General features: G+C 35.2%; 1 protein-coding gene across 1 annotated transcript in view; it reads right to left on the minus strand.

Annotated features, from left to right (window-relative positions):
* Positions 1-6,738: 6,738 nt before the first annotated feature.
* Positions 6,739-23,282, minus strand: part of LOC131075843 (MADS-box transcription factor 23-like) — a 97,309-nt gene continuing 80,765 nt past the window's right edge. The window contains exons 5-7 of the mRNA XM_058012765.1: positions 7,454-7,519; positions 7,006-7,035; positions 6,739-6,915 (exon numbers count right to left, since the gene is read on the minus strand). Of these exons, the coding sequence (XP_057868748.1) occupies positions 6,739-6,915; positions 7,006-7,035; positions 7,454-7,519 (273 nt within the window). The remainder of the gene's footprint in view (positions 6,916-7,005; positions 7,036-7,453; positions 7,520-23,282) is intronic.

A 23,282-nucleotide genomic window follows, 5' to 3' on the forward strand; every position in this document is an offset into this window, starting at 1 on the left:
CTTACACAATCCACCTTTAGTAGTAGGAACTTGGTGTATGAGAAGTGTACAACTATGATGGTATTGCTATCAACCACTTCAAATTAAATATTCAAACATGACTCATTAATAATAATGAAGAACACACCTCCTTTATGATTTCATCATGAAGTTACCAATTATTTAAATCAATGCTTACTAATAAAGAGAAATAGCTTTGTAATAGATCTATAGTCTAGTTTTTTTTCTCTTGAATAATGAATTTTCGAGGAGTTTAATTTCTCTTTCCATAATAATTTTATTTAAAAAAAAATGACTTTAATTACCAACTAAAATAGAACCTTTTATTTGTAGCATTGATAATTATTTGTAAATCTCATTCCCTTTCAACCTCTTTACACTTTGCTTTAACTATAATCTATGTACCTAACAAAAAAAAAAGAAAGTATTCTACATAATTGCTAGTTTGTTTATTTAGATATTGAGATCCTCCAAGTAAGAATCTACCTTGTATTTTCCATCTATAACCACAAAACTTAGGCAAGGCATCACAAAAGCTTAATAATATTACAAGTTTGTTTGATTTTACATATTTATTTGTCTTACTATTCATATCTTCAATTATATCTTAAACAAAAATACTACAATAATTTTAAAACTAAAAAAAAAACTGTAGGCTACATAGATTTTATTTCAACAAAGGGTTCTTTGTGGTCTTGAGGGATGATAAAGGAGAGAAGTACTCTGTGATCCCCTACACTATGTCCGACCATCACCCTATTCAAATTCAAGTAGGCCTCTATGCTGGATGTCCTCCCATCTCCTCTAGGGTGAACTCCTTTATATTGAACACTAGTCTCCTGGAGAATGAAGACCTCCTATGTGCCATTAAGTTTATAAGGACTTTCAATAAACATCATGCTTCTCTTTCCTCATGTAGTGATAGATGGATTCAAAACATCAAGAGTTGGACTGAATTGTGTCAGGTGGTGGGCAAGAAGTATGCAAAGGACTATAGAAGGGAGGAGTTGCTTTGGAAAAGAGCCTTGTTGGAAGATGAATTTAGGCTTCAGGAAAATCCGAAGGACGAGCAACTTTTCCAGGAATTGGTTGTCACTAAATCAGAACTTAGGAGGATACAAAATGCCAAGATTAATGGCTAGAAAACTAGGACCAGGCTTAAGTGGCTTGAAGCAAGGGACAAAGGGACTAAATATTTCTTTCAACTTCTTAGAGATAAAGAGGCTAAGGAAAGGATACATAGCATATGGGAAGAAAACAAGAATATTTCTGACCCTAAAGAAATTATTGATCGCTTTGCTCAGTTTTATAAATCTTTGCTTTCATCAGAAGATCTGGAAGTAGAACAACATAGAGCTCGGGAGCTGAATGAGAAATTGGTTCCAAGAAAGCTTAATGAGGATGATTGCTCTCTTATTGGGTGACCTCTTTCTAAAGAATAAATTGAATTTGCCATCTCCTCCTTGGGTAATGATAGGTCCCCAAGACCAGATGGGTTCCCCGTGGAGTTCTACAAGGCAAACTTAGAACGGATTTCAGATGATCTTCTTGAGATGTATAATGAGGCTATTGTTAGGGGCTCTCTGGGACAGGAAATTAATCAGGGAATCATTAAACTTATCCCTAAAGAAGGTGATAGAACTTTAATAAAAAATTGGAGGCCCATTACTCTTCTAAATATTTCATACAAGATTTTGGCTAAGGTTGCTGCTATTAGACTTGAAAATATTCTCCCTAAAATTATTTGCCCTACCCAAACAGGATTTATAAAAGGAAGTTGCATACTTGAGAATCTAGTTATATGTTGGGAGTTCTTGAATTGGGCTAAAGAGTCTGGGCAAAAGGCTGCGGTGATGCTAATTGTCTTTGAAAAAGCTTATGATCGGATTGAATGGGGGTTTATTCTCCAAATGCTTCATAATATAGGATTCCTAGAATCATTCTGTAAGTTGGTTCAAACTCTTCTGGGTGATGCTAATGCTATTGTAGAGGTAAATGGGATGAGATTTGATTGTTTTTTTCTTGTCGAGGTCTATCAGACAAGGATTCCCACTAGCCCCGACTCTATTTGTGATTGCTGTAGATACTCTTTCCTACCTTGTTAAATATAATGAATTTATTCCTAAGGTCAAGGGGACTTGCTTGCCAAATAAAGAGGAAGTGGTTAATGTGCAATTTGCAGACGATACTGCTGCTATGCTAATCTTAGAAAAAGAGAATTTGGAGGCCTTATTGAAGAATGTAGATATCTTTTACAAGGCTTCTGGTAGCAAAGTTGCCCTTCAGAAATTATATTTTCTTGGGTGGGATCATAACCCCCCTTCTTGATGCTCCAACTTCCCATTGAAGTGGGGAGGCCCCAGTTAGATTGTCAGATATTTGGGCATCCCATTATCTGTTGCCCCAAATCTGAAAGAGATGTGGGAATGGCTGAGGAACAAGACTGATAAAAAGATGTCTAAATGAAATAGAAATTTTCTGTCTCTTACTAGTTGGTTTCAGATTTGTCAGAAAGTCCTATCCTCTTATAATATTTACTCCTCTTTTGCTTGGCTTTTTTCTAATTATCAATTTAATCACATTCATAAACAGCTCAGGAAGTTTCTGTGGCATGATGGGAAAGACAATAAGAAGCAACATGTTGTTAAGTGGGATTGGTGTATCTTGAAAAAGGAATTAGGGGGTATGGGGCTCAAATATTTGCAGATGTAAGGGGTGGCCTTGGCTTCTAAGTGGATCTTCCAGTCTATGTCTGATAATAAACCCTGGAAAGTTCTAATTAGACAGAATATCTTAAGGTCAATTCCAAAAATGGTCAGGAAATGGAAGGGTCTTCCATTGAGTGACTTAATTGTTGGTATGTTTGATGTTACACCATGGGGCTCTGAGGTCTTCAAATCTCTTTGGAAGGCATGGAAAATGGTCAAACAATATGTTAGGGATAATGAATGCTAGGTGAGTGGTTTAAATTTAGCTACTGATAGATCCATATGGTGGAATATCTTTAATCAGGGAAACCCCTTGTTGTTCTTTAGGGGTGCTCAGCCAAGAAATGGAATTATGCTAGAATAAGAGTGTTTGGGGATATCTTCCATGATGGTCTTTTGATGTCTTGGCTGGAGATCGTAGATAAGTTTAAGGTTTCTCCATCTCAAGCTAGGACCTATGCTGTTCTTAGGGATACTCTCTCTCCCTACACTTCCTTGGGCCCCATTTCTCTGGCTCCCTCTTGTCCCTCCTCCCTTTGCTGGATTGATTCTACCGCCCTCCCCTCCCTCAAAGATAAAACTATTTATGGTACCTTGTCTGACTCTTCTATTGCGATTGACCACCTAAACTCTGCCCGGACCCTGAGTTGGAGTGAGTCACGATGGGGTAGGGCTCTATGTCGTAGGTGGGCTAGCCCGTCTGAACCAAAAAAGAAATTCTTTGCTTGGCGTTTACTTCTCCATAAGTTACCTTTGAAAGACTTGAATGGCTCTTCGTATATCTGCAGATTTTACCGCCTTCTTGAGACCCTGCTTCATGTATTTTTTGATTACCTATTTGCCAGTGAAGTTTGGAAATTGTTTGGCATATTGTTTGACAAATTTAAAACTGCCTATATAGATGCTATCCTTGGTTATATCAAAGGCTGCAAGAAATTTATTAACTCTTTTTGGTCCTTCTTGTCTCTTGAAATCTTATGGGTGATATGAAAGTTTTGAAATGATGAGTTATTCAATGACAGGCCTAGGAATCTTACTGAGTCTCCGAAGAGGCTCATTTTTCATCTCATCTCCATGCAGATTTCTGTCATTATCAGGTTGGATGAAAGTAAGTTTGATCAATGGCCGGAAGATGGATATACCATTGTGCAAATAAGAGAGATCTCCCATGGTTATACCTGGGAGAGGGGTGACTGTACATTGTCCCCCTTTGAGCAGGTACTCAGAAACTTCATGCATTTCTTGGAGGAGAGGTAGGCCCGGATGGATGTTTGTCACCAACAAGAAGACTTGATGCAGGGGTATGTGGTGCACCCACACAAGGACCATATTCTTGATGGAAGGATCGAGGTCTAGATGGTGGGGAGTTTGGGATGGACTGCCTGGATCCCCCCACCTGGCTAAGAATGATGCTCCAGATGGAGAATTGAAGTTCAGTTAGAATACTTTTTCACTTCCATGTAATTTACTCTTATGGCTATGTTGATACTCTTCATTATCTTCTCTTAGATCTTTTTCTATATAGGCGTCTTGGCTAAAATTCTATAGAAGTTTTTTATGGGTGGGCTCAAGGTTTTAATCTGATGGTTTGCTGACTCCGATTAATCCTCCTTTTTGGATCTTTTATATTTAATTCAAAAACTAAATTAAAAAACACTTTTTTAACATGTTAAAAAAACATTTATACATAAGTTTTAACAAGCACCGACAATATACTAAGCAACAAATAAAAGATTTGATAAAAAACCTTCTTTATATAACATTATGCTAGTGAACTTACAGTCATAATTCTTTATATGAATGAAATAATGAAATAATTATGATAAAATTCATGATAAAAATAAAATAAAAAGAATGCTTGTGATGTCCAATCTAGGTTGATATATCATTTCTTATAAGAAAATATTTTTCGTGTGTATGTGTCATCAAATCTGATAGAGAGTCCCAATTCATTGCCCTTTATATTTTAGTTACCTGTCAAACAACTCTAGTTAGTTGTATATCAGCCATAGTTGTCGACAGTTTCAACATGCTGTGAAACTCTTTACCAGTTTGATAAGAGGTCTGTTAAGTTTACTATAGCTATAAATATGTAATCTATTGATGAATCTATTGCTCGTTATGTTTTTGCCACTGATATTTTTTTAATTTTGTATCAGATCTTTGTGATAGATGGTGAAAGAGATTAGAAGATTGTGTGACGATGAAAATTCAGTTTACAGTTGGGATTGAAACAACTATTGTTGCATCTGCTATAGGCAAACACCAGATTATTTGCTGGTTAATAGAGGAAGCAAGGTTGCAATAAGAAGATCGCTAGCAATTTGCGTTGATTGAGTTACCTGTGTTTTAATGTAAAGTTGTTAGTCGATAGGGGGGGGGGGGGAATTTCAATTGTAAGAGAGGGAGGGCATATTTCAGCCACTCTTTAGATTGCTGGAAAGACAGTGAGGTGGTCACTATAGTCTAAGAGGAATCTACAGTGGAGCTTCTTGTTGTAAAATATGCAATGAAGATCAAAGGAAGATCAATACTCATTTGAGTATTGTTTATGAAATGTTACGGTGAAATTTGCTATTGCTAAGTTGAAGTTTGTTGTAAAATATGCAATGAAGATCAAAGGAAACTCAACACTCATTTGAGTATTGTATTTGAGTATTGTTTATGAAATGTTACGGTGAAATTTTCTATTGCTAAGGTGAAGTTTGGTGCTGCTGTGGTTGATTTAAATGTTGTTTATGAGTCTTACTTAATGTTCTGAGTATATATAATATTCTGAATGCTGTGTACATGATTTTTCATGGTGGAGATTTTCAAAGTGAGGCACCTATTTTAAGGTTTTGTGCAAGATGAAGAACTTGTTTCATTTTAAAGAGGCCATGCTTTGAAGACAGGAAGGATGCCATAGAGAATAGATAGATATTCAATAGTTTGAGGTGCTAATGGATTAGAAAAATTATATCTTATTAGAATTATGAGACATACATGTGAGGATTGGTGTCTAATAGTTTAAGAGAGATCCGAAATCTAAAAGCTCAGCATTATATCTTTACGAAGGTGATGATACATTTCATGTGCAAATGATGTCCAATGATATTGGGTTTGGATTACAGATACGTGACTAGGGAGCAATTGAAGATTTCTTATTGGTTCAAAAACTGTTTTTCAAAAAATAACATCTATAATGTATTTTCTGTTATTTTATTTATGTTGTTAGTCTGTTTAATCTCCAGTTTGTAGTATGTAGAGATATGTTTTTGATTAGAGTAAGTGGGGAAAGACCCCGACTTGTTATACATCCAAACAAAAAACCATTAATCAAAAATAAAGTTTGGACTTTAGAGATCAAGCCCACCAACCAGAGCGTAAACTGTTTATATAATAAAAAACATGGAAGTACTGAAACAGCAATCTAGACACTACTAATAGCTGAGACAGCAAAAAGAAATAGCTCCGTCTCCCATGGAAATAAGGCGTTGGTCTTCTTTCCTTTGTCCAGCCCATCCTCTATCTTCGCAGGAGCTTTACGTAGAGATCCATCAAAACTCAATTATTCATTTACGAGTATTAAAAATATAATTCATAACTGAATTATATGTGTGTCATCAACTATGATACAGCGTCCCATTATCCTTTTATCTTTCAATCGTCAAACAGCTCCAGTTAGTTGTATATCAGTTATAGTTTTCTGTCAATACTGTGCCGTCAAAGAGCTTCAGTTAGTTGTATATCAGTTATAGTTTGCTGTCAATATTTTCAATATGCTGTCAAACTATTTACTAGTTTGATAGTAAGACTGTTGAGTTTACTAAATATGTAATCTGTTGGTGAACAAAAATTGAGTCTTTGTGCTATTGTTCATTATCTTTTGTTACTGTTATATTTTTAATTCCTTTGGCTAAAATTTAATATAATTTGTTTCTTCTTTCCTATAAAATTCTTGTCTCTTATCACTAATCCAACATACACACTAAGTTATATCTATGACTGCAACATACAGAACCTGTTAAAAAGAATAAGGAATATGTCATTACCCTAAATGCAATGATGTCTGCGAAGTTTCTGACTCCTCAACGCTAGAATTATTAGCTGCCAACGGTCTAGCAAGGAGTGGTTTTGGAGAATCTCTGCGTTGTAAGGGATGAAATTCAAGAAAAGCTGTTGGACGTTGTTCAGTACCCAAAGGATTTTTGCGTGCCTCTTCTAACTGTTTTAACAACCAATTTTACAGTGTTAGATGAGGAAATACAGGCTTGCCACAATAAACAATCAGCCCAAAAAACCCAGAAAGCCTTACTTGTCTGCGCAAATTTCTATTCTCCTGCTCCTGCTTGTTCTCCAAAAAAAGCAAAGATTAGATAGTCAGATATTTACTTTCAAGGATTCGGATTTAACTGGGAAGTTGTGCTATACATTTCAAAAGGTATGTAGTACATTCTGTAATCTGTAGCTATTTCATCAGATATCACTGTTTATGCTCGTCTATAATTTGCAAAATTAAATGAGATGTTGTTCAGGATAAATAAACATTTTTGGACATATTATTGAAATAATTCAAATGGTTGGTATATTATACTCCCTGTATTGATTATTTAAATAGAAATACAAATCTCTTATAAATAATTGCAGCGTTTGCCACATCAATGATCATACCAACGGTTTACATTAACCATATACTGTACAAAACTAGCTCCTAGAGATATTTAGAAAAATTGAAACACACATTATGAACGAATTCCACTTACCTTTATTTCAATATCCTCTAAGCGCTTTATTTCAATTTCATCTATACGCTCCAACAAAGTCTGGTCCTGGAAGTAATATACAAATCTGTTTTTGATTAGGCAAAAGGTTTTTTTAACAGGGTTTAATTTTTTTACAAAATAAAAAGTAGATGACATCACAGTACAATTGTTTCAAAATTGCAGCGACAAATTATGATATAGAAAGATCTAATAATATCATAATTAGACCTAGCAATTTGTCTGGACATGGGATTGAGAAGGTTTCCGAAGACCTTGCCTAGGAAACTTCATCATCCACATTCTCATCCTTATAGTAATCTATTATTATGAGTTGAAAATAACTTATAGCAAGCAACCTCATCCTTTTTTAATATAAATTATAGAGCATCTTAATATATTTCAAAATAAATTATACCTGATCTATAACATTATATATTATCAGAACTAAATAGAAACCTAAAGTGAAAATGTGTGGCTTCAGAAGTTTGTTGGAAGAACAACCCATATTTTGGATCTAAAGACGCCCAGAAGCTCAAATATGGTAGAATGACATAGTATAGTAAGATTTTCAAACATAAGGTTCCCTCTTGCTTAAAAAAAAATAAAACTATTTTTTTTCCCTATATAGTTTACGGCTTAAAACACTTGTAAATCAATCGCAGCTTAATGAGAATAACATGAGAAATCACACATAGTTTATTCAGAGCCAAAATTTTTCTTTACAGTAAGGTTATACAGTCCATTCGGTTCTGGATTTTTTTTTATGTTGTTTCCAGGGAAATAAGTATCGGTGTTGGTAGAGTTCTAACCAGAGAAATTTATATTTTATGAGTTGAACTGGAGATTCTTTAGGCCGCTTCATTGAGTAACCCTCTGTGAGCATGATAGAAGAACTACAATCCAGATCCATTCCAGGGAATCGGCAAATCAATTATCAAGTTAAGAATCACTCACACACATACCTTGGATCTTACATCGAAATGACCAAAAAAGAGTATCAAGACTATTACTGCGTTCTAAATGAAACAATTAGAGGATGAAAACTTGGAATATTTGAGACATGGGGATATAAATAAATTGGACTTTGAAGAGATTATAGAAGTTTGCAGAAACTACTTTTGCACTCAAGCTAGCAATAGGATGCATGAAAAAGAAAAAAAATGCAACAGTAGCGATTTCAACAATAGCGATTTTGTAGAATTTTGAACCTGATCTATCCTCTCTGAACCAACTAATTAGCAAACAATAACAGCAAAAAGAAGAAAACACCAATATCTTTATTGAAGCTTAATTAAAAAATTACATAGAGGCTGTATATATAAAGAATTTGCAGTCTAGAAGAATAAATAATAACTGCAGTTCTAAATATATTCCTAGCTTTGCATGGAAAGCTACTAAGGCTCTCAAACTAAAAAAAGCAAACTACTCCCTAAATTAAGAATACAATAAGTGCATGCACAACATGCTTTATTTACTAAAAACAAACTCATGCAAAAAGCAAAACTAAAAATAGTCCTAAGGATTCATGCATGTTGGAGTACATGCTTTATTTGCATGAATAAACAAAAAAAACTATTAACTAAAAATAGCTTATGCATGGTGATGAATGGATAGCTTCATGTCCAAACTGGAGTTGCATGGAGCTGCATGCTAGAGCAGCATCACTTATCAACATACTTCCCCTTGATGCTGAGAGGGCTGACAATCTTATCTCGTAGTGCTATAAACTGAGCTTTCGCAACCGCTTTGGTGAATATATCTGCTAGCTGATCTTGGGTGTTGATGTGCTTCAATTCGAGATCCTTCTTTTGCACCAAATCTCGTATGAAGTGATATTTCAAATCAAAATGCTTAGTTTTGCTGTGATGAACCGGATTCTTAGCTAACTTGATGGCACTCAGATTGTCACAATAAATTACTGTAGGCTGAATTTGTTTTTCTCCAATTTCTTCCAAAAATTTTCTGAGCCAAAGGGCTTGTGTACCTGCTGAGGTAATTGCAACATACTCTGCTTCTGTAGATGAGAGGGGAACAATAATTTGCTTTTTCGAGCTCCAGGTAATCAAATTAGAACCAAAAGAAAAACAATTTTCAGATGTAGATTTACGGTCATCCATACTACCTCCCCAATCTGAGTCACTAAAGACTACAAGATTGAACTTTTCAGAAGAGTAGTAATGAATACCAAAACTTGAATTCCCTTTCACATACCTCAAAATCCTCTTGGCTGCCCTCATATGTATTTCAGATGGATTTGTCATATACCTTGAAACAAGTGAAACTGAATAAGCAATATCTGGCCTCGTGTGGGTTAGAAACATCAAGCTCCCCACAATACTTCTGTAAGTTGTCTCATCAACTAAATCAGCACCATCATCTCTACATAACAAATCTCCATGAGCACTTGGAGTGGAGGCAGGGTTACAATCAGTCATATTAAATTTCTTCAGCATATCCTGTGCATACTTTGTTTGACAAATGAAAATCTCATCCTTACTTTGATAAACCTCCATTCCTAGAAAATATTTCATTAGACCAAGATCTTTCATCTCAAATTCTTTCATCATAGAAGCTTTGAATTCATCTTTCATCTTAGAACTACTACACATATACAAAAGATCATCAACATACAAACTTATGATGAGAATATCAGTACCTTCTTGTTTGTAGTATAGGGTAGGATCACTCTTACTTCTCTGGAAGCCATTCTCCTGAAAGTATCCATCAATCCTGGCATACCACGCTCTTGGTGCTTGCTTGAGGCCATACAAAGCCTTCTTCAACTTGTAGACATAATTATCTTTTCCTTCCACTTCAAAACCTTGTGGCTGCTCCACATATACTTCCTCTTCTAAGTACCCATTCAAGAAGGCACTTTTCACGTCCATATGATGTATGCTCCACTTCTTCTGAGCTGCTAATGAAATCAACATTCTTATGGTCTCTTGTCTTGCTATTGGTGCAAATGTCTCTTCATAATCAATTCCATACTTTTGTGTGAAGCCTTTAGCAACTAATCTTGCCTTGTGTCTTTCAACACTCCCATCACTGTTAAACTTGGTCTTGTAGACCCATTTGGTGCCAATCCTTTTTTTTTCATGTGGAAGTTCTGTTAACTCCCAAGTGTCATTCCTGTGAATGGAATCCATCTCTTTTTCCATGGCTTTCACCCAAACCTCATTAGTACATGCATCTTCAAAACATGATGGTTCAAAATCAGCCTTGGCTAATAAAGCAAAATTCACTGTTTCACCTATTGGATTTTCTTCATGTACTTGATTTCCACTCCTCTGGTAGATATCACTCAATCTCCTTATTTTCCTTGTAGAACTTGGAGAAGAAGCTGGACTTGAACTTGGTACTAAAGAACTTGATGAAGGATTGCTTGGTGGAGTTAAACCACTGGATATAGAAACATTAGTTGGCTGCTCATGATCAATATCAGCAATTATATCATCATTCAAAATAGATTTTGGCTTCTCAACATGGCCTTTTTAATGACCATAAACTCCCCCTTCATCAAAAATCACATCTCTTGAGACAATAAGCTTGGTAGTGAGGGGATTATACAATCTATAAGCCTTGCTTTTCTCACTATACCCAATAAAAATACATGACTCACTCTTTGCATCTAACTTCTGTCTATTTTGATCCGGTACATGCACATAAGCCAAACAACCAAAAACTTTGAAATGATTAACATTAGGCCTTTTACCATACCAAGCTTCATAAGGAGTCATCTTTTCTAGTGTACTGGTGGGGCTACAGTTGAGGATGTACACCGCTGTAGCAACTCCATCTCCCCAATAAGAATTGCTCAATCCCTTGGTTTGTAACATGCACCTTACCATTTCAACCACAGTACGATTCTTCCTTTCAGCTACTCCATTATGTTGAGGTGTGTATACAGTAGTAAGTTGCCTCTTGATGCCATTAAAATCACAATAACTTTGGAAAGCCTTTGAGCAAAACTCTCCTCCACGATCAGTCCTTAAACATTTGATCTTGCACCCTTTCTCATTTTCCACAAGGGCTTTAAACTTCTTGAATGTATCCAAGGCTTCATCTTTGGCCTTCAAAAAATATACCCAACAATTTCGTGAGTAATCATCAATAAAAGTAATGAAATATGATGACTTACCCAAACTCTTAGTCTGCATAGGACCACATATATCCGAATGAACAAGCTGAAGTGGGTGATGAGCCCTCCATGCATTTCCCTTTGGAAACTTTTCTCTTGCATGCTTTCCTTTAGCACAACCTTCACAAACCTCCTTGTGTTCCTCAACCTTGGGCAAACCAGAAACTAATGCATGTGAGGTTAGAAACTTTAAACTATGAAAATTTAAATGCCCATACCTGAGATGCCATAACCAACTTGAATCCTCATAAGCCATATTTGCCAAACTATTGTTATGTTCACCAAACCTCAAGGGGAACATCCTATTTCTTGTCATAGGAACAACAGTGATCACCCTATTATCCTTATTCTTATCATAGATAGTACAAGTCTTATTCTCAAAGACTACTTTATAATTTTTCTCACATAGCTGCCCAACACTTAACAAATTGTGCTTCAATTGTGGAGTATAATAAATATCATGAATACTCTTTATACCTTATTTTGTTTGGACCTCCATAGCTCCTTTGGCAGCAACCTCCAATGATTTATCATCACCAAGCTGGATCTTGGATTTGAAACTTCCATCCTTTGTTGAGAACAACTTCTCATTCCCTGTCATATGGTTAGAGCATCCAGAATCTAGGTACCAAACATCTTTACTAGTATTTTCACCCTTGGCATAAGATAAAAATAAGTGATCAGGAGGATTGTCACTACTTTCTTGAGCATAGTTAGCACGTTTACCTTCTTTCAATCTGCATTCTCTTTCAAAGTGGCCATACCTGTTACAATGGTAACATTGAACATTTCTCTTATCAAATCTGCCTCTACCTCCTCCTCTGAAACCACCACTTCCTCTTGAGCCACCTCTTCCTCTACCTCTTGAAGAATTTTGGCTTTGCCCTTTACCTTGGCCTTGATTGATTTTGGCACTACTGTTGCTTGTATCTTCATCTTTTGTGATTAGCAATTTAGAGGAAAACGCTTTCTCTACACCTTCAAAAGAATCTTTCAATCTTTCTTCATGAGACATCAGGGATCCAACCAGTTGATCAAACTGTAGTTTTGTCAAATCCTTGCTTTCTTCTATGATTATTGCTACATGATTCCATCTGGGTGTCAAAGATCTCAACACCTTTTTAATCAAAACTTCATTGCTTACAATTTCTCCAAGTGTAGCCATTTTATTGACTACATCTTTAACTCTGACACAATAATCACTTATACTTTCAGCTTCTTGCATCTTCAAATTCTCGAACTCTCGCTTCAATGTCTGAAGCTTGACCACTTTAACTTGATCACTACCCTGGTAAGCTTCTTGTAGAGTCTTCCAGGCATCTTTGGCAGTTGTTTCTCTTGATATTCTTGGAAATAAGCTCTTATCAAGAGCTATCTGAATGTGAAACAAAGCTTGAGCATTCTTTTTCCTTGCTTCCTTTCTTGTTGTTCTTTCATTGGCTGTAAGGGCATTCCAATCAATTGGCTCTTCATAACCTAATTCAATAATCTCCCACAAATCTTTTCCAATAAAAAAGGTCAGCATCTTAATGCACCAATAATCATAATCATTCCCATCAAATTCTGGAACGGGCATATGGTTAGAATTCGACATGATTAACTTTAGCGAAATTCCAACAATAAAACTTTAACCCAAAACAATTTTACCTGTTCTGATACCACTTGTAGAATTTTGAACCTGACCTATCCTCTCTGAACCAACTAATTAGCAAACAATAACAGCAAAAAGAAGAAAACACCAATATCTTTATTGAAGCTTAATTAAAAAATTACATAGAGGTTGTATATATAAAGAATTTGCAGTCTAGAAGAATAAATAATAATTGCAGTTCTAAATATATTCTTAGCTTTGCATGGAAAGCTACTAAGGCTCTCAAACTAAAAAAAGCAAACTACTCCCTAAATTAAGAATACAATAAGTGCATGCACAACATGCTTTATTTACTAAAAACAAACTCATGCAAAAAGCAAAACTAAAAATAGTCCTAAGGATTCATGCATGTTGGAGTACATGCTTTATTTGCATGAATAAACAAAAAAAACTATTAACTAAAAATAGCTTATGCATGGTGATGAATGGATAGCTTCATGTCCAAACTGGAGTTGCATGGAGCTGCATGCTAGAGCAGCATCACTTATCAACAGATTTCACCAAAGTAATGGAACATTTGGCTAACCTCAAAACTAACATCTTCTAACACTACTCTAGATGGGATACAAGCAAACAAGAATGATTTTGCCGACACGAGAAGCCTATTTTGATAGATTTACCTCTTAATAAAACACAAAATATACAGCTAGCATACCAGTTCTTGGAAATAAAAGACCAAATTACACAAACAGAGCTGTTGTTATGTTGCTAAACAGTGCAATATACACAAAAACAAACTACAAAGGTGTTGGAGATAAATTACGATTTTCTATTAATCATAAATGGTATTTATGAAATATTATATGATTACAAACAAAACTTCTACAGCTATCTAGAGCTGCTACCACAACTCATTTCTCCAACTGTCTGTAGTTACACACTGTCTTTTTCCTTCATCTAGAGCTACCTATTGTTGTACTACACTCACTGCTGCTACTATGAAACATTCTCTCCGTTTTCGCCAAAAAAAAACTCTATCTAAACTTTGCAAGACCATTATCCTCCTTTTTTTTTTAAGTATCTTTCCTACAAAAATTCCCTCTCATATTCAAGATTAAACCCGCCGAATTAATTTCTGCCACACTGCGTTAGGGGCAAAGAAGGGATGGAGATCCCAAAATGTTCAAATTCAAACTTACTGAATTAATTACACTGCGTTGGGAGAAAGAAGGGATGGGGATCGCAAAATATTTTCAACGAGCTATTCACTGATATGTGTTTGACTAATAATAAATTCTAACACTCCCTCTTAGTCTTATCCCTTTCTATGCTCATTCTGCAAATCTGGAGCTAATTTTGGCAAGTCTAGAGCTATTCGAAGCTCACTATATATGACGTCTAAAACTACTTCTGATGGCTCCAAACTTGCTCTAACCGAAAGTGTGATGCCCAAACTACTTCTTAGGTGCTCAAAACTATTTGTAGTGTGTGGTTTTATATGGTTGCTTAGAGCTACAATATTGACTTTTATTTCACCATTTTCAACCAAATCTGTTAAGAAGTGATACCTGATTTCTATGTGTTTTCTTTGTCCATGAAAGATTTGATTATTCATCAAAGCTATTGACGATACATTATCAAAAATATAGTTGTACCATTTTTTTGCCCTCACCATCTGTGTATCCAACCAGTCCAAAGTCAATTGTTGTAGTATACAAAATACCATATCCTTTGGTGTCATTAATATACCTTAGAATTCTCTTATGTGCGTGTCCTTTGGAGTCTCCATAAATCCAGAAATAAGACACAATGCACACATAATTTCAGTTCTAGTTGCTATTAAATACATTAAACATCCAACCAAATTCTCGTACATTGTTGGATTCACATTATTGCTAAAATCGTTTTTGCTCAACTTTAGATCTATGACTGTTGGTGTTGACGTAGGCTTGTTTTGCATCCTAAACCTCATCAAAATCTATGCTGCATATTTTTATTGAGAGATAAATATACCTGTTTCATTTGCTTCACTTCTATGCTTAGAAAATACCTTAACATGCCTAAATCTATCATCTCAAACTCTCTTTTCGTGGCCTCTTTTAAATCAATAGTGAAGAAATTACTATTCCCCATAAAACTAAATTGTCTACATACAAGACAAGAATCAATATATTACTATCACTAGCTTTGATATAAAGAGTGGGCTCATCATCATTTTTGTTAAAGCCATTACTCAACAAATATGAGTCTATTCTATTGTACCATTCTTGTGGTGCTTTCTTCAACCCATAAAGATCTTTCTTTAGCATATACACTTTGTTTTCTTGCCTTGGAACTTCATAACTAGGTCATTGCTCCATATAAACCTCTTCTTTCAATACTCCATTAAAGAACGCCAACTTCACATCCATTGGAAACAACTTCCATTTGTGTTGAGCTACTATTTCTATACTATCCACATGGTTTCCATCCTTGCAAATGGAAAATATATCTCAACATAATCTCTTCAAGGTTGTTGTTTATATCCCTTAACAATAGCCTTTCCTTATGCCTCTCTATTCTTCCTTCTACATTTCATTTTGTCTTATAGACCCACTTCACACCAGTAACTTGTTTACCCAAAGGAAAATTTGTTAGCTCCTATTTCCTATTCCTCTCTATTGCATCCATGTCCTCATGTTGGCCTCACACTATTCCTCTTCTTTCATAACATCATTCAAATAAATTAGATCACTATGAGAAAATAATGTAAAATTCAAATTTTCATCCAAATTTTCTCCATACCTTTCATTTTAGTAAATCTCCCTTAGACTTCTTATCTTTCTAGGTATTGGGTCTAAAATCTTGGTACTACTATTGATTGGCTATTCAAAATATCTCTAGAGCTATTTGTTCACTGTAGTTGTTGGCTATGCAACAATTTAGAGTTGTCTAGAGGACTAAGTAATTAAAATTTATAGTTGTTTGTTTGAGTCTTTGATACATCTAGAACTCTCTGGGGTTGATTGCTAGGCTTCATACCTGTTACAACATCATCCTTCATCTCTTCATTCCCTTCTTCTTCAAAGAGCACTATAATTGAGATAGTTGTAGAACTATCCATCATGTCATGCCATGACTCATTTTCAATGAACTCTACATCCTTGCTGATTTCTATTTTTTGGTGATTGAGTTATATAGTTTATATGACTTGGAATCTTCACTATATCCCATTAAGATGCACTTATCACCTTCTTCATTAGAATTTTGTCTCTTTTCTTTTGACACAAGTGCATATGCCACACACCCAAACACTCTCAAGTGCTCAACCATCCACTTGCATTTTGTCCATGGATTTTTGTCCATGGATCTTATGAAATCTTATCATGAACAACCTTTTTGGGATTTCTATTTACCAAATAAACTATTATTCCAACATCCTCATCCCAACATTCATTTGGGAGTCCCTTATCTTTTAAATTAATTCTTTCCATTTTCACTATGGTCCTATTCTTCCTCTCAACCAATCCATTTTACTATGGAGTACTAGTTGTCAACACATTCTTGATTCCAGGATACCTACAAAAATTCAAAAACTCATTGAAGGTATATTCTCCCCCTCTATCTAACCTTAGGACTTTGATGAAATGTCCACTTCCATTCTCAACTAGGGCCTTGAAGATCTTGAACTTCTCAAAGGTTTCAGCTTATGCTTCGAAATGTAGACCCATATCGTCTAGCCATAATCATGTTCCCTAATTGAAAGGGTTGCCTATGTTGATTACCTAAAATACATGTTTCATGACTACTATTAGGCTTTATAATGTTTGGTAAACTTATAACCATACCCTTCTTGGACAAAAATCTCAAACTGTAATAGCTTAAATATCCGTTCCATAAATGCCAAAGTTTGGAGGGCTCTTGAATGACAGTCTTGAAGATTGATCAATGCTATATTTTTAGACACTTCTAATGACTAGGAGGTGTAGCTATATACTAGGCTAAGAAGAAGATCTATATCTTCAAATGAAATATTTGATTCTTTGTCATTGACATTGCTACAACAATATTCTTTCTCTAATTATTGTCAGAGATTATGTATTCACATTTTTCAATCATCACTTTGTAACCACTTTGGACCAACTATCCAACACATAGGAGGTTGCGTTTAATCCTTGGGACACAATAGACATTTTCAATTTCCTTCTCACCTTGCTTGGCCTATAATTGAAACTGTTTCATTGATCCTTATTTTGATTCTTGATTTGATATTTTTATCAATAAAAGAAAATAAACTTTCATTACCACTCATGTGGTCTCTGCATCTAATTTCCAAGTACCATACTTCAACATTTCCCTCCTCACCAATGCTGCACATGATGAAGGCCTTTGACTAACCACCTTCAATTACGTTTTCATTAGCCACACTTAAACTTTTCTTTGACTGATCACATTTGTTTTTTGATCAACTGCTTGCATAATGACTGAATTTGTGGCAATAATAACATTCTATATTACTCTTATCATACCCTATTATTGTTCTTCTTATCTCCAAATCTAGATTGAGAGCTACTTGTTCCCTCTTAGTTGTGTGTTCATCTAAAGTTTTCTACTCTAGATCTCCCCCTTCTAGAGTTTCTCTACTTGTGCCTCTTGAGCTTCATTTATAGCTAGATGCCTACCTCTCTCCCTACCTCTTACATTGGCCTAAGATTTTAAATCTTTCTCATGGAAACAAAGTGCATACCTATTTCAAAGATGCTCATCAGTTTACATCAAAACCATAAACTCATCAACTACATTAAACTTAGAGGGTATAATTCTAAGTATTTCCTTCACAATCCTTTTCTCTTACATGGTCTCACCATTTTTCCTTAACCTCTTTATCAAACCAAAGACTTTTGTATGAAAATCTGAAGTGGACTCACTATCCTTCATCTAGAGGGTTTCAAAATCTCTCTAGAGTATTTGAAGCTTCACTAATCTCACAATATCAGCCCCTTTGCAACTAATTTGGAGGATTTTTCATGCCTCCTTTGCATAGTTATCCACTGCTATTTTGGCGAATATTATAGGTCTATCAAGGATACCTCTATCAAACTAAATACTTTTGTATCATTTCTTATATCCTTCAACTAGGTCTTTTGGTTGTTTATGAGGGTTGGATTCACTATTGGATCAACCCCATCTATGAACCCATTGACCACCAACTTCCGTAGACCATTTGCAACTAAAATGGTATTCATTTTCTTTACTCATAAAACATAGTTTAGTCTATTGAATGATCCAGTAGTTACTAACAAATCTCACTATCTTCTCTAGCCATGTCTATAATAAATATTCAATACCCAAAATAAATAATACCCAAATCACTCAAACATATAGAGCCGTCTAGAACCTATGTCTATAATACCATTTTGATGGATATAAATCTTGTAGAGATGAATTAATATGTTATAGATTATTATCTATTATAGATTCAGCTCACATGATTCTCAACATTAATATATTAATCAATACTCTTAAACCACGCAATCTGCTATTTTAGAAGTTTGGTTATGTTACTGTCATTTCTAATTATGCCATGCTTTCATAAAGTTTTAGTATCATTCTAGTTCTCAATGCACCACTTTAGAATTAGATAGTTGTTTATCCAAAATAAAAAAAGATCTAACTTCTATAAAATCCTAAGGTTATTTTACGAATTGTGGTCCCCCATTCATGAGATTTCCCATTATTAGTCTTCAAATGTAGTTTTGTTCATAATTAAGGGGCTTGACTGCATGAATCAAGGGCCCATTATGAGATCACACTCAATAAATGATCCAAATCTTTTGTTATCACCACTGGTAACTATCACCCAACAAAGAGTGACTGGATCCAACAAAGTACAAGCGCACATGGCTAGACTAGGTCCTCTAAGAAAATTTGTAACATAGAATAGTGGTTCCTCACTTGTTTCACTAGTAGCTCCAAGTACATGGGATTCGATTATAGCCAATGCGTTAAAAGCACCCTATCAATTCACTAATAGAAGTTTTTTAAAATCTGATGAAGAACCTACATGATGTTATAGATATTTGTATAGTCCATTATGTAATTGAGCAAAACTTAAAGTTCCCTTGAGACAACCTATTCTCATATTTACTGAATTGTCTATTTTACCTCAAGAAGAGGCCCTTGGAACATTGCAAGTCAATACCCCTATGTATATCTTCCTTGCCCCTCAAGTGCTGATAGCTTCAACTTTAATGTCTCTAGCATGGAAATTGATGACATAAATAGTATCTTGTGAAACTTTTTGAATGATATTATTAATCTCAAAAGATAGCAAGAGATGGTTTTTAGATAGCCTTATTAAGGTTTCCAAGGTAGTAGGCTTACCTATCAGCCCAATCATTACAAAGAACCCCCAAGGCCTAATCATGTCCAACCATCAAACTAGATTGTCCCAGTCTCTACCCCTTGTGACAGTTTCACCTAACAGTTATAGAGAGTTAGTTGCTGGCTGAAACAATGTGGCAGAAGAATCAAATGCCTAGAGTTTTTCTTGCAATGATACCCATATGCATAAGGATTTCTATAGATAATATTTACAACAAAACATAGTGGAGTAACAAAGGAAAGGAATGCTTCCAGGACAAGGAGAAAATTTCCATCCCCTATTACTTGTTCTATTCCCTAAATGTTGGGATAAAGGATGTTATCTCCAATCCAAAAACCAATCTTGCTATGCATGAGGGTCTTATAGTGGTTTTGTACAACCACATCAAGAATACCACAGTTCAACTAAATATTGCAGAGGTTTCTGATTCGGAAGAGGAATTGGATGATTCAGATGATGATGATGGTGAAGGTTACGACATTGAGGTTGATGTTGACAATGACCCCCATATCACTAGGTCGAGCAAGCGAAGAAGAAAAATAGGGCAAGAGGATCAGGGTAAAGGGTCGGCCAGAAGGAAGCAGAAGGGGGAGGATGATGAAAGCTAGTATGAGGAGGAAGACAAGACTGAAGATGATATGCAGACTGATAGCGAGGAGGTCCAAATACTCTCTAGCAAGAAGCATAAGGGGAAAACTCTGAGAAATGAGGATGTGGGAGATAAGAGTCGTTCACCTTTCTCTATTAGTTCTAAGGATAAGGGCTTGGTTGGGGAGGACACCTCCATAAAGGAAGCTAAGAGTGCAGATTTGAAGGAGGTGGGTCTGAAGGTGAACTTGGATCCTGTGGGAGATAAGGCCCAGGATGGCTCCCATCTGGATATTGACCTATGTTTCAAAAATAGCACAAACTGCTTCAACAAGGTTTTCCTTTGGGTTCAAAATGAAATAACAAGCATAAAAGCTAAACAAACCCAGGAAGCTAGCAAAATTGAAACTTTAGAAGCTATTGGCACTGGTAAATTCAGTTCCCTCCCTGATTGTTTAAGTGAGCTTACCAAGGCAATTAGTAACGCTGAGGAAATCATTAATGCTCAACGTAATAGCTTCCAAATCTTGGAAAACAGAGCTGGGGCTACTGAAAAAAGGCTGGAAGGGGTTGAGAATACGCTCAAAAATATTGGGGAGCAGAGTCATAAGATCTTAAAGGCCACTTCTGAAAGCATTAAAGTTCTTATCAGCAAGCTTGAAAGTGATCAAGGGGAAAAGGACTCCGGGGACACCACTAAGGTGAAGGAAGACACCCCTGAAGGTAAGGAGACTGGTCATGGTAGAAGAACTTGCGCAAGCACTAGAAAAAAGAAAAGCCAACGCAAGGAGATTGAGGAAATTAAGCAGGCTGCTGAGAATATGGAGCAACTGGATGTGGAAGCTTCCCTAGCCTTGGATTTTTATCTGTAGGTCCTGTCTATTGTGTCTTTTTGCTATTGGCTTTTTGTTTGCTGGTCAGCTGTCTTTTCTATGTTTGATGTCTCTTGATTTTTCATTGTGCTTTAATGGCTATCTTTTGATCTAATGCTGTAAAGGGTTTCGGGGGCCCTTCAAAACCCATTTTCCCTTAATCAAAAACAAAGGAAAGGAATTCCAACTAAAGTAGTGCCTCCTCAATATTAGTATCAATCACATGGAATGGACAATTCGGTCCTAGTATCTTAAATGTAATGAATGTCTCTAGAGAATGAGGGAGAAATCACACCCAAACATATGCTTTTGTCTTGGATGGAGGGAGAGAATATAACGTTTACATATGATTCCTTGACCTTAAAGGTTTTATAGGTGTAATCTAATTATTTTACCCAGTCAAAGAGGAAGATTGTTAAAAATCTACATATCATTTGCCCCAGGTAAGGAAAAATTACCTTGGGTCTTAGTCGAGGAAACCACTAAACATAGTAGAGTAGTTGAAGAAGGAACCTTCCAAACTTTCACTATGGAACATGGTTTCCATCCCAAAATAGAAGACCCTTTTGTGGGAAGTGTTAAAAGAATAAGAGAAGCTGGTAGTTGTGGTTCAAGTCGACGACTCCAATCAGCCTAAGAAGAAGGAAGCAGTGAGGGGTTCCCAATAAAAATAATTATCATATTCAAACTTTGTCACACCTTTCTATTTGAAAGAGTGGAACTCATTCATCCCATATAGTATAAGATGCATCTGAAAAATAATAATTATTAAATTACTCTTCAAACATTTCCCATGTCAAGGTATCATTGTTCATGGACAACATTCTTTCCTAGTGATCCTAGCACAATGTTTCTTTCAAATTGAGTTGATGTATGGTGATATGAACTTTTTCATTGCTAATTTTATTTTAGATATCAATTAATATTCTCATGCCAATGAACCAAGCCTTAGATTTTGTTCCAATGTTGCACTTTTAAAATTCAACAATTCTACCTTCTTGAGCTCTTTCATGAAATATTATAGCTTCATGAAATTTTCCTCCACTTTAGCTTCTCCATTTTATTGACCTTTTCTTGGTAGAATTTGGTACCTTAGCACTTACAAGATAAGAAGTAATTATTCTTCAGCTATTCTTATTAGAATTTTTCTTCCATTGCATTATTCTCCTTTTGTTTTTGTGTATTTTCTCTTCCTCTATCTTGGGACCTTGTAAATCAACAATTAAATTTTTGCATCTTTTCTTTTTCTTTTTAATTCTTTTTCTCTTTGAATCAACCTTCAAATGTTGACACCTTTACTATCTACTTATTTCAATAGAGTAACCATATGATTTGATCTATTTCAATTTCCAATATCATATTCAAAATTTAATGTCAATGAATCATTAGGCCTTTATGTTTTTGATCCAACCTCTAATACCATATAGTAATACTCCAAATGAGGTACCTTAAACTATATAAATTCTTTTAAATTTTATTTATACGTTATCAATTGAAATAATTAATATTAATTAAATATTAATCAAACTAACATGAGATCATCACATAGTTTATCAAGACTCAAAATTTTTCTTATACTCAAATTATATAGTCCTCTTAATTTTGAATAATCGTAGGTTTCATGCCTAATGAATCTCATAGATATGCGAAGCCTACTTAGCTTACATATATGTCCTTTGGGTATTATATTACCTTCTTTTTTGATGACACAATCTCACGCAATTGGTATAATTTATTTGAGAATCTCAAGATCTTAAAAACATCCCCTACCACCGCAAGGCCAATGTTTTCTTAGACTGTAACTATCCCCAAGGTTTCACATAGACACCGACCTTTAATGAACTTCATTTCACATCGATACTTTGGTTACATAGTTCATGACATAATTAAATAAGGAGTGTGGTGGACCCAATCTATACAAAAATATGATATACTATAATATAGTTTTGAGATTTAAAAACATAATTTCTCTATGAAGGAATGTCATACATGTGAGAGTTTATTAAGACTTGTGTAATAATGTTTTGGCTTCAATTTTTAAAGTGAGCCAGGACAAAAGCATTGATCATATTGGTGCTAGCATGTGGCATCCTTAAATTACTCTAACCAACCTAGACTTAACAAAGTAATGTCTCTACCATTCAAATTAATTATCCTTTACTCAATAATTCCAACACCAAACACTTACTCATTCACACAAGGCTTTCCATATGTCGATATTCACAAATTAAGAGAGCTAAAACAAATTCTACCCTATTATAACAAAGGTAGAA

This window comes from Cryptomeria japonica, chromosome 10 (genome assembly GCF_030272615.1).
Source record: "Cryptomeria japonica chromosome 10, Sugi_1.0, whole genome shotgun sequence".
Taxonomy (NCBI): Eukaryota; Viridiplantae; Streptophyta; class Pinopsida; order Cupressales; family Cupressaceae; genus Cryptomeria; species Cryptomeria japonica.